The 12,589-nt window shown below is 39.5% G+C and overlaps 2 protein-coding genes across 5 annotated transcripts in view; both read right to left on the reverse strand.

Moving 5' to 3' along the window:
* Positions 1–252: 252 nt before the first annotated feature.
* Positions 253–5,333, reverse strand: LOC114360868 (egl nine homolog 1-like). The gene is made up of 3 exons (XM_028315708.1): positions 4,371–5,333; positions 3,687–3,806; positions 253–389 (listed from the first exon to the last, which is right to left on the reverse strand). The coding sequence occupies exons 1-3, from the start codon at positions 5,274–5,276 to the stop codon at positions 282–284; spliced, it is 1,134 nt and encodes a 377-aa protein (XP_028171509.1). The 5' UTR covers positions 5,277–5,333; the 3' UTR covers positions 253–281.
* Positions 5,334–7,605: 2,272 nt separating this feature from the next.
* Positions 7,606–12,589, reverse strand: part of LOC114360866 (uncharacterized) — a 33,609-nt gene continuing 28,625 nt past the window's right edge. For all 4 annotated transcript variants that reach the window (XM_028315705.1, XM_028315706.1, XM_028315707.1 and 1 more), the window contains 3 exons: positions 11,498–11,712; positions 9,570–9,701; positions 7,606–9,078 (listed from right to left, as the gene is read on the reverse strand). In XM_028315705.1, coding sequence (XP_028171506.1) covers positions 8,824–9,078; positions 9,570–9,701; positions 11,498–11,712 — 602 coding nt within the window. In that variant the 3' untranslated portion in view covers positions 7,606–8,823. The remainder of the gene's footprint in view (positions 9,079–9,569; positions 9,702–11,497; positions 11,713–12,589) is intronic.

Here is a 12,589-nt window from a genome sequence, read left to right on the forward strand (position 1 = left end):
CGCGTAGGTAAATCTCTCTGTAAATCTCCCAACTCCAAGTTTTCTGTGGGCCAAGACAAAGTGCACAAATCGCAAACCAGTCGAATGGCCTTTTTTTGTATGAAGTTTTGACGGATTCGATTTTCGATTCGATCAAAAAGTGCAACTTTTCTAGGGGGGCTGATATCGTTTATTTTTCTTTTGCATTCGATTCTAGCATGGAATCATGTACATTTGCCGAACACAATAAGTTGTCAATCTTTGGTACCTTACCAGCTGAAATAATAGTACCTGAAATATTTTTATAGCAACACTGAACTCTCGTTTACCTTGGTCCTCCTGTTGATGAAGTAGTCGCCCAGCCTCCCATTGTTGGCCATCTTGTTCGCCCTCAGCACAATGTTGTCGACCTGGAATATTTTAATTGCATTTTAATCGAGTACCTACCAAGCATACTTAATGAAAACAATCATTTTGGTACGTGGAAAATTACGCTGCTCAAACTTTTTCTTGGAAATTTTGAGCTTCTTTGATTTATTAGTTTGTTAATTGACATACTTTTTAGGCTTCGATGTAGATAAAATGTAAGGAGACAACGATAATGTGAGCTTGAGAAGTGTTTGAGATGTTTTATTACCGTTTTTGCGTACTATCGCTCCTACAAGAATCATTAATAGGAAATAATTCATTGTACTGTACAATACATACATATACATACAATAGAGAATACTCGTAGAAAGGTACTAAAGCCAACTTGAAAATTAAGTAGGTGTTTTAATTTAATAAGGATGCTTGTGCTATTGCTTATAAGAAGTTATCAATATAAAATGATTTAAAGTTACATACGTACACAGAGAAATAGTGACTTTTCAATGCAACTAAGCTATGAAATATTCTGACCTCAACCTTCAGAAGGACATAAATAAATAAGTGAATCTCTCGGGCTATTTGTTGTTTTGGGTCAATCACGTACGCAGTTATGGTACTGACGACATGCGACAGCGTATCAGACTATACATTTTATTGCAAATTCACATCTATTACAACTGTATTACGAGGCAACAGTGTAAAGCTTGATGTGCTATAATAGCTCCATACAAGAGGTCTCTCTGTTGGAAAAAATGTGGTTTAAAAAACATGTAGCGGGTAGGTATTTTTTATTGCGTATTCTTAGGAGTTTGTCAACCAAACTTATCCTAAACTTGAAATACTGTTCACATCAACGACGCAGAGTATTTATGTTAATTTTATTGTGTTCATTATTACAGCACGCGAATAAATAATGGCCTAGAAATGTAGGCTAAAGAATGTGCGGCCCATTTTTTCGACCGGTTGTGTGCGGTGTGCGGATTCGCGAGTCGTACATCCGTACATGTTTTGGGTGTGGTATGTTTGCACACTGATGGCGATGTGTCGCTAATCTCTCTCGTTAGGCCACACACGTTTAGAAATCATCATAGCTGTAGCTTCTGTTGAAGTGATAAATACTAATACTAGCTTTCCACCAGCGTGTAAATGGGCTGTTTTTAGGGTTTTCCCGGAAAATATTTGAATTTTTCTCGCCGTAAAAACCATCCTTGGACTTCAAAGAACATTTAAAAAAAAGAATTGGTTGGTCCAGGCGTTGTTGAGTTATGCGCTGACCAACACATTTTGCGATTCATCACTGGTACTTGAAGGGCTAATATTAAAAAAAAAATGAGCAAGATTAATCTTATTACACTTGATATTTTTTTTCAAGTACAAGCGAATCGAGACACCATAAAAATCAATTGTCACCGAAACCACTTAGGGTTCTACGACTTAGTAATTTTTATAGCTAAGTTAATTGTTTTACGATGGGTTCACCACAGTGGTCTAACGCGGCGGGTTTCGAACCCGCGTTCCTCAGATCTAGCCCGACATCGACACCATTGGCCTATTGTCGCTTATTTAATAGGTAGTGCTCTGTCAGTTTTTATAGGTAGGGGTTTTCTAGCATAGCTTGTCCAACTTGGTGGTTCAAATATTGGACCACAACGGCTGTATAGTGCGGATTCGGATCCCGGAGGAACAGTGGACTATTCGCAACTTTCGCCCGTATTCACAAACGATGCTTGCTTAAGTGAAGTAGAAAATCGAACGCACAGCGTGGATTAGAGCTCACAGAGCAGGTTCATGTGTCACCCTGTGCGTCCACGCGCACTGCGAGACCTCATAGTAATGTTTGTGAATACAGGCGTGTGTTTGATAACTAGTCACTGAAATAAGCTCTGCTTGGTTCGCCTTAGGAAATGAGTGTACGATAGTAGAAAAATAAAAATTTAATGTTCGATTTATCTTTAGCCCATAATATAAGTGCGACAAAAGATCTTTTCGTTTGAAATCTTTTTCATCATCATCATCATTTCAGCCACAGGACGTCCACTGCTGAACATAGGCCTCCCCCAATGACTTCCACATCGCACGGTTGGTAGCGGCCTGCATCCAGCGCCTTCCTGCTACCTTTATCAGGTCGTCGGTCTACCTTGTGGGCCACCAACCACCACCAAAAAGATCCACCACCACCAACCAACCATCTCGTAAAGAGATCGAAATCTTTTTGGTTTACCATAAATAGTCCTTTTTGAAACACAAAAAAGTGACGTATTTTAGATGTAGGGCGACATCATGGCGCTTCGTATCAGCGTATCATTGCTATCAGTTATCGCCACAATTTGCGCTACACTGACTCCTTATCACTGTTAGATATTTTATTTACCTATGTTAAATGTAGGTAAATTCACAATACATAATTGTATTGGAACACAAAACAAAAATGGTAATGAGCTCTTTTGTAGTTTCTTTTTACTTTGTTACTGAAAGTAATAATTTGATGCCCACTTGTGTTATTTATCAATCAATATTATTGGATCAAATTAATTCGTTCGTTTCAGCCAAATGACGTCCACTGCTGGACAAAGGCCTCCCCCAAGGTTTTCCACAATGAACGGTCCTGCGCTGCCCGCATCCAGGCTCTTCACGCGACCTTTACCAGATCGTCGGTCCACCTAGTAGGAGGCCTGCCCACGCTACGTTTTCCAGCCCGTGGTCGCCACTCGAGAACTTTCCTGCCCCAACGGCCATCGTCTCTACGAGCTATGTGCCCCGCCCTCTGCCACTTGATTTTAGCAATTCTGCGAGCTATGTCGGTTACTTTGGTACAAATTAATTAAGTAAGCAAATTTTTTTAAAGTATGGATTGCGACCGCCGACTATAAGTAGCCAGTAGTTACTTTAAAAAGTTTAATTTTTTTTTATGCATGACAAAGCAAGTATTTGACCACAAACGCACCTGATGTTATTTTCAGTGGTGGTAATGGTAATTTACTACTTACAGTAGGTTTTTAATAAAATGAAAACACATTCAACTACAAAATTGAGCTTAATTATTGGTAGATGTGTTATTGGCTTAAAATGAATAAAATTACCATAAATAGTTGTAACTGGTCTATTTATACTATATGAATCAACCAAATAGAAAGGAAAAAATGTTTTTATCTCAGTATAATACACCAATAATATTATTTTACTTATTAAAAGCATTATCAAAGCTATTTAAATGTAACTGTCCTAATGTAATTGTCTTTTTTAGTTGTTAACTAAATGAAAAAACAAAAAAAAAATAAAAAAATTCTTAATGACTCAATCACAAAACTTTAACTTAGCTGGTCTTGTAACATATGTACCTGCGTGATCAACTGCTTGATGAACTGGCAGTGTGGTTCTTTGCCATCGATCCAGGTGATGAGGTCACTTCGTACAGTCTGCGCTTCTGAGCTCCCGGGGTTCGACACCAGTTGCCCTGCCTGGGATAAGGAATAATTATTAAGTGGAGAAATAAATAAATGGAGAAAATAGGTCATTGAAAAAAAGTGAAAAAGAAGCTGATGGATGATTGCTATCAACTAATGTGGTTAAAACTTTAACATTAATAATAAAATTATATTTATTTTAACTTAAAATACTTTTATTGAATGTTAAAGTAATGATTTAATTTTGTCATTTTAAGGCATAACATAGGTAGTTTAAGTTCAAAAATTTTTGTAATATTGTTTTGGCAAAATATAGATTATTTATTTTAGTAATTCACAAATATTTTAGAACATTTCAGTGTTTTATCAACTGTTTTACAGCATAACTTAATGAATCAAAATCAATTTTATCAGGTTAACAGTTGCCAAAATTCTTGATAAACAATACATAATTTAAACTTTTTTTAAGCACACAGACAAAAAAATGCTTCTATTTAGGAAATAACATACCTATCTAATAATCATTAGCACAATGGGTATTACTATGAATAACTGTATGAGATATAAACAAAATTCTAAGTAGGTATTTGGCTATAAATTAAATAAATTAGAACTCACCGTGAATATCCCTAATCTGTACATTTCCAAAACTTCATTTCGCACTAATAAGCCCTTTTCTTTTCCTAGGAAATTGTCCAAAACACACACACCATACTGGGTCATGTCTCTTATTAGTCTATTACACACTTCGTAGCAGGGATCACTTGGATCCATGTAATAAGTATTTGGCATATGTCCAAACGGAGCTCCGGAGCCCTTAAGCGATGCCTCCGGATACTCTTTCATCTTCGTATTACTCTCAGATCCATACCCCGGTAGCACAGGCATCTTCACATCTGTTCTATTTATTGCCCTCAAAACATTACTAGAACCAGGTGTAGCAAAGTCCACGGTGCTCAACTGCTGGGCCGACTCACTCAATATCTCCTGCTCTGATGATCCCTCATAGGTAATGGCACTTTCTTTACTTAATTCCTTGTCAGTATAAACTACACTAGAAATAACACTAATACTGTCATCTTGCCCCTGTGATGAGGTCGCCCCAATACTTTCACTTTTCGTCACGTTTTCGGCAGGTATTTGCAATGTTTGTTTATCTACACTAGAAACAACTTCCTTACCCCCTTTTTTTGAATTTTTCGTCTTTGAGTTTTTCGAACGTCTCACTTCACTAGAACTACCCTCCGAAGCGCCTCTCACATGAAAATCTTCTTGGACAGAGTTAGTAACAGCCTTTTTCTGTACAATTTTCCCACTTTCTTCGCCGTATTTCGCACAATCACCTACTATTTGACTATTCGTTCCTTGTTTTGGTAACTTCGGACCGCACTCACTTTTGTGTCTTTTCCAATCTTGCCGTTGATGATCTGTGTTACAATAATAAATGTTGAGACAACGAGCACATCTACGATGTGTTAGCTCGTTACAAACGGCGCAACAAGCAAGCACGCTCTCTTGATTCATTCTGAAAATAATTTATTTCCAAGGGCCGGCCCCTGCGCGAAATATCTGTCAGTTGAAAAGAAATGTCATGTCATGTCATTAAAATGTCAACCATTGACGTGAAACTTGGCACTACGTTCCGTTTCAAGCACTTGATAGCCTGTGTAGTAATTTAATGCAACGGTTATAATAACGGCTAATATTTATGAGACGAGTGACCATAAGAGTGACCATTAACTTGATATGGGTATTTTTCTCTAGTCTAGTCTTTAAGTCTTTTTCGTTTGTTTTAATAGTTTTCTTATAATTAGTTTCATTAACGTGAAATAAATAATTTAAAATGTTTAATGAGTAGAGTCCAGCGACGCGGCGCAGCGGGGATCGAACCCGCATTCCTTCTTCACCATTCCTCACATCTGAGAACGGACACCGACATTCTGTCGCGTTTTTGGTGGGAATTTAGCCATTTATCACTTCTTCGTAGGTACATACATACCTATTCCTTACTTATTCTACATCTAGTCGAAGTCCTATTCAAAAATACCAACTGTAACTGTTTGTGGTTTATCACTGATGATGAGAATTAGTTAACATTACCATTTTTTGGTGACTACTTAGAGTAACAAACATCAAGCCATGCGCCAATCTGTTGATTTCAGTCAGGTGTTAAAACTAACTGAAAGAAGCGCGCAATTATTCTACCTACTTTTTTTCTAGACAAACTTAGTTATTACCTTATACCTACCTTACCCACTCAATCTTTCGCCGTTACAAATACTAATGGCATTGTAAAATAAATGTACACATCTTATAAAATTATTTTTAATTAATAGTAAATATCATACATAATATGAAAAAAATCATTATTTTTATCTCATAATTTCACAATACTTATGAACTGGGAAGTAAGGTACTATTAATACTATGATGTAGTATTATTTTATGCGATGATAGATATGGGTCATTCCACAAAAATATGTCAACTCTTAGTCCGCGCCACATTTCATATGGAATATTTGTTAATATTTTATTCCAAAATTGTTAAATAACAGCTCGCAATGTGTTTTATTCATCACCCATTTATATTTTTTAAAACTATTTTTAAAACATCTTAAATTCCTTTTCAATGACCCAAAACGTCATTCCCTAGACATGTCCGCACTCCAAAAGTTTGTGTTTTGGAACCCATAATTAAAGAAACATCAATTTGATCCTTTGTTTTAATTAACGAATAATCTATTTAAATGTATATTACACCAAATTCTTTTAATATTTTGCGGTTTCAATAAACAATTATTTGATTTTCTGTACTTGAAAAAGAGTCCACAGCTTTTAGCGTCATTCCCTCGCCACGCACTGGTTTTATAATTTTGCGTTACAATATGTATCTATAGTGAATGACATTTAGTTGAGTTTAAAGTACGATACGAAGTTATGCTCAGACTATACTGGCTTTGCGGCAGCCGTTTTTTAAATTAGTGCAAACGTGCCAGTTGTTGCGGAAACATGTGTTAATCCAGTCACTTCGTCAGTCCCTAGTTGAGTAGCTTTATTGATTACAATAGGAATTTGTATATAATTTAATAGTATTTACGTGTGGTTTTTCGGCTATTTTCGGCACATCGTATTAAGCATCTTACATTATAAAGTTAATCTGCATTTGTGTTAAGTTTTACTCCAAATCGTCAGTCCCTAGACGTCAGGCCCTAGCTTTAAACGGCGCTAGGGACTAAGTTATTAGTTACGGAATGACGTTTTTTATATAGTGATAATAACAAAACAACTACATGAAGTATATTAACTTATCTATAAATGTTAAGGTTATAAGTTCTATACTTTATTGAAAGTCATATAGGAGTAATGTAGTATGAAAAAATTGAAAATTATAATTTCTCCTAAAATAAAGCATAAAGTGACTGGCCCTTTTACACATAACATAATTAATAAATAAACTTTAATTTACACTAATAAAGTATTCAAAAGCATCTTAAAAAAGTTTGGGACAAAATGACGTCCAAAATATACAGATTTTCATGGAATGACCCATATACACGATGCTTTGATAGAAAAAAGGATATGATTAACATAAATAATTATTTACAAATCTAATAAGATAGTTACAACGAAACAATATTTATAATTAATGACAATGAATGATTAATGAATGAAGAATAATGAATGAATAAGACTAGATTAGTTCTACGTCGAGTCACGCTCTTTGAAGGTAGATCCATAATTCAAATAAAAAGTACAGTCAGCCACAAAAACATTGTCTTAGGACTTACCAAATAAAATGTCAGTTAGATTGTTAATCTTTACAAGTTTGATTCATACTTTTAGGCATATTTTTTGTTGTTTTCAACTGTACAATTTAAGAAGAAATAAGATCGAGGCTCGACGAAAGGAACTAAGGCGCGTAACTGCGCGCGTTACTTTCTGACGCACACAGTTACGCATAACTAAATAAGTAGATACTTAACATGATTAAAACTTAACAAGAATATGCCTGTTTCACGACCACTTAAGTAATACACACTAAAGCCTTTTTGTTTCTTTGGGCGTAACCGCTACAATTTACAAAAGATTAAAAAATAATTCGCTAGTGTCTTTTCCTAGTCTAGTCTACTCTACATAATATTTTATTTTTGGAGTCATTAATCATTATGGTTGGCTACCAAATGGTATTGAGTTATAGTGAAACAGGCTGCAAGTACTTTCACCACCAAGGCTAGAATAACAAGACAGACTTGGCACTGATTGAAGAGATGTGCTCTTAAACACTTGTCTAGTGGTGAGCAAAATGAACTTTATTAATATTATTATTAACCTCCACCAAAATTCCATTAATTTAAACAGTGCTTAAACTAGCACATTATTTTTACATTTGGACTCAGTTCTTTTTGCTCATCTATAGAATTACAGTTACAGTTTAAAGCTCGACGCGAGCGATCTTCGATTTACATAATATTTATGTAGGTTGCAGGGTTTACTTACAATAGAAAAGTGTAGAAGTGTAATGATGTGTAAGTTTATTAAAAGTTTTAATAAGTAAGTAGTATAAATCACATACTCGATAACAGTTTGCATTGCTCGAACTAATGTATCTACTCATAAACAATTGAGCCTATGACTATACAATAGAAAGATTGTGACCCAGCCCTCGATATTACTTAAACTACTAAAGTAGGAAGATCGCTAGCATTAAGTCTGAGATTAAGGGAAGTTCCTTGTCTACAACCAAGGAGATATACCCTGGATAAGTTTACCGTAAAAGAGAAAGGCAGCGTCCAATTATTTTCTTCAGTTCTTGACGCGTAGGTATAACGCCCACGGCTAGTCAACATGGCTTGAGAGATCACATTAATGCCTACAATACTTTAGGACCTAAAATTCATCTAAGCTACAATAAATTCACGTAAACGCCTGTCGAACACGAAGAATCGCCAGCCATCTTGACTCGTCGCGAACAATTGGCCCGCCGAAGGACCATCCGCATCTACGTTACCAAAAACTAGCGGTTAAATTGGACCCTAATTACCTGTACTAACGTTTAAAGTAACGTGGCGCATTAGACTCTTGAGTTTTCGTCTGTGGGGGGCACTGGTGGTGGGGGTGCGTGGAGTACCCTGGCGAGTTCTGCTTTCTCGTCGGCTGAGAGGACGTAGACGGGAGGTGCTGGAGGGAGGAATCGTTCGGCCTTGTGTGGCTCCCGTTGAAGCCTGGCGCGGTAGAGCATCACGAGGACGCAAAGAACGCTGATGATGAAAGCTGAAGTGGCTGCGAGCACGATTAGCGCGGTGTGGTACGATGTCGCTGCTGAGACCTGCACGCAGAAAGACCGTTTTAGTATTGTCCAGCACAAATCTTGAGAACTAGGACTCAAATTACACCCCTGAAATAAAGCACCAGCCCCAGTTATTCTGAACAAGCCATCGCAGTGAGTTTGTTAATTTATTAACATGTTTATTTACAATGTGGATGGTTCGAATAAAAAATAAGGATTCCATTAACATATTTTTTTATTAAAATAAAAAACAATAACATTTATTAAAACAGTGAGTTAAAACCTAAAAAAAATATTTTGTACCCGGAACCTTAAAATTGTACCTAGCGTTGCATTTTGTACGAAACTTTACAGAAGGAATTTAAAACAAATTGACTAAGCATAGAGAGAGATGGACAATGGACATCATGCATTTTGGACTGTTAGAAAAAAAAAATTTAGTCCTTTCTATTTTAGTTTTCTTACTCCCTATAGGTAAAAAAGCATGGAAAAGTAAATTCAATAGCCTTTCAACCACTCTCAGTACGTACAGTGGATTCCGTGAGGATCTCCCGCTGGTGGTGCGGTTGCGGCGCGGCGAGGCGGTACTCGCTGCGGATGACGTCAGCGCCCAAAACCCCACTTTGCGACTTGTCCATGCCAGACAGCTTTTCTTGCTTCACCTATGAACGTTATTTAGTTATCAAGAATATTGCACACACTGTAGTATTAGGTATGAACATGGGATGACTCTATATTCGTTTTCTACCCCAAAGCATTCAAACTCGTAGGTCCTGTATCAGAGGAACTAGTAGGTTGGAAAATTTCTTTTTTGATCATCGATGACAGGATATTAAGCAATAGGTACTTTGCAAGTGAGATGGTCATCTGTCTATACTAACTTCCCAACTAAGTAAATAAAATAAGCCAAAACTCTTTTATCGACTCGATTGATATACAGGGTGTCCAAAAAAGTAGTGTGAAGCCGAAACCTAGAGGTAGAGCATCACTATATTTCACTGGTTTATATTAAAATAATGCTTTATTAACCCTCACCAAGTTCTCAATCTGGTACACCACATCGACTGCCTTCGGCCCAGTGAGAGCAGCCCTCAGCCGCACCATATTCTTGTCTTTAGTGACGCTGACGGTCAGCCGGGACGAGAGCGTCGCGCGCGCACGCTCGGCTATCTAGTTCTCTATCTTGAAAAGTTCTAGTTCTAGCAGCGCTGAATCGATTTCGTCATGCATCAAGTATGATACACGAACGTAGTATAAGGTAGTTAAAATAATCTTACCAAGTTCTCAATCTGGTACACCACATCGACTGCCTTCGGCTCAGTGAGAGTAGCCCTCAGCCGAACCATATTCTTGTTCTAGGTGACGCTGACGGTCAGCCGGGACGAGAGCGTCGCACGCGCTCGCTCCGCTATCGAGTTCTCTACTCCGAGGAGTTCCAACTCTAGCAGCGCTGGTTCGATCTCGTCATGCATCAAGTATGATACACGGACGTGGAATGAAGTTGATAAAATAGTTTTCTTACCAAGTTCTCAATCTGGTACACCACGTCTACAGCCTTCGGCCCAGTGAGAGTAGCTCTCAGCCGAACCATATTCTTGTCCTTGGTGACGCTGACGGGCGCCCATCGCCGTCAGTCGCTATCGAGTTCTCTACCCCGAGTTCTATTTCTAGCAGCGCTGATTCGTTCTCGTCATGCATCAAGTATGATACACGAACGTGGTATAAAGTAGATAAAATAATCTTACCAAGTTCTCAATCTGGTACACCACGTCGACAGCCTTCGGCCCAGTGAGAGTAGCCCTCAGCCGCACCATGTTCTTGTCCTTGGTCACGCTGACAGGGACTCGAGCGCCCATCGCCGTCAGCCGCTATCAAGTTCTCTACCCCGAGGAGTTCCAGCTCTAACAGCGCTGATTCGATATCGTCATGCATCAAGTATGATACACGAACGTGGTTTATATTAGATAAAATAATCTTACCAAGTTCTCAATCTGGTACACCACGTCTACAGCCTTCGGCCCAGTAAGGGTGGCCCTCAGCCGCACCATATTCTTGTCTTTAGTGACGCTGACAGTCAGCCGGGACTAGAGCGTCGCACGCGCTCGCTCCGCTATCAAGTTCTGTACCCCGAAGAGTTCCAGCTCTAGCAGCGCTGATTCGATATGGTCATGATGCATCAAGTATGATACACGAGGGTGGTATGAAGTACCTAAATAAAATAATTTTCTTACCAAGTTCTCAATCTGGTACACCACATCAACAGCCTTCGGCCCAGTGAGAGTAGTCCTCAGCCGAACCATGTTCTTATCCTTGGTGACGCTGACGGTCAGCCGGGACGAGAGCGTCGCGCGTGCTCGCTCCGCTATCGAGTTCCAGCTCTAGCAGCACTGATTCGATATCGTCATGCATGATGATACCGAACGTGGTATGAAGTACCTAAATAAAATAATAATCTTACCAAGTTCTCAATCTGGTACACCACGTCTACAGCCTTCGGCCCAGTGAGGGTAGCCCTCAGCCGTATCATGTTCTTGTCCTTGGTCACGCTGACGGGGACTCGAGCGCCCATCGCCGTCAGCCGGGACGAGAGAGTCGCGCGCGCACGCTCGGCTATCGAGTTCTCTACCCCGAGGAGTTCCAGCTCTAAGAGCGCTGATTCGATTTGTGTTGGCTCTGGAAATAAAGACAATGATCGATTTGTTAAGCTAGACCATAATATGTAGTTCAAGAGCTACAAGTACACGCGGTCTAAAAGTTTCGCGGGAGCAGCTGTCTGGAGGCACCATGCAAGGACCTTTGGTTATGTTTACAAGGCACAAAGTCACATAAAATATCAATCGGCAGGCAGTGGTGACTGAGTTTGTTGCGGCACTTCTTCTCAGCACTTACCAAATGTTGGTCTCGAAGCGCTGGTAGGGTAAAAAGATTACGAGACATGTAGAGAGAGAGCAAAATATTTGACGATTTGTAAGTAGTCTATACAAATAAAGAAATTTTGACTTTGATTTACCACAAGGATCGCGGTCAGGTAGATCAGGCACCACGCCAGCATAAGGCCTTCGCTGACCAGTCACATCCACGCACCAGCAGCGTCCGCGGGAGCATTGGCGGGGCGCGACCGAGCCGTTAGAGAGGCACCATGAGCGAGGACCTTCAGCTACTGTTCATAAGGCACAAAGTCACTTACCACAAGGATCGCAGTCAGGCAAGTTTGGCACCACGCCAGCATAAGGCCTTCGCTGACCAGTCACATCCACGCACCAGCATCGTCTGCGGGAGCATTGGCGGGACGCGAACGAGCCGTCTGAGAGGCACCATGAGCGAGGACCTTCAGCTACTGTTCATAAGGCACAAAGTCATTTACCACAAGGATCGCAGTCAGGCAAGTCTGGCACCACGCCAGCATAAGGCCTTCGCTGACCAGTCACATCCCCGCACCAGCATCGTCTGCGGGAGCATTGGCGGGACGCGAACGAGCCGTCTGAGAGGCACCATGAGCGAGGACCTTCAGTCACTGTTCATAAGGCACAAAGTCATTTACCACAAGGGT

The sequence above is a fragment of the Ostrinia furnacalis genome, unplaced genomic scaffold (genome assembly GCF_004193835.3).
Source record: "Ostrinia furnacalis isolate ACB-3 unplaced genomic scaffold, ASM419383v2 OfSCF5203, whole genome shotgun sequence".
NCBI lineage: Eukaryota > Metazoa > Arthropoda > Insecta > Lepidoptera > Crambidae > Ostrinia > Ostrinia furnacalis.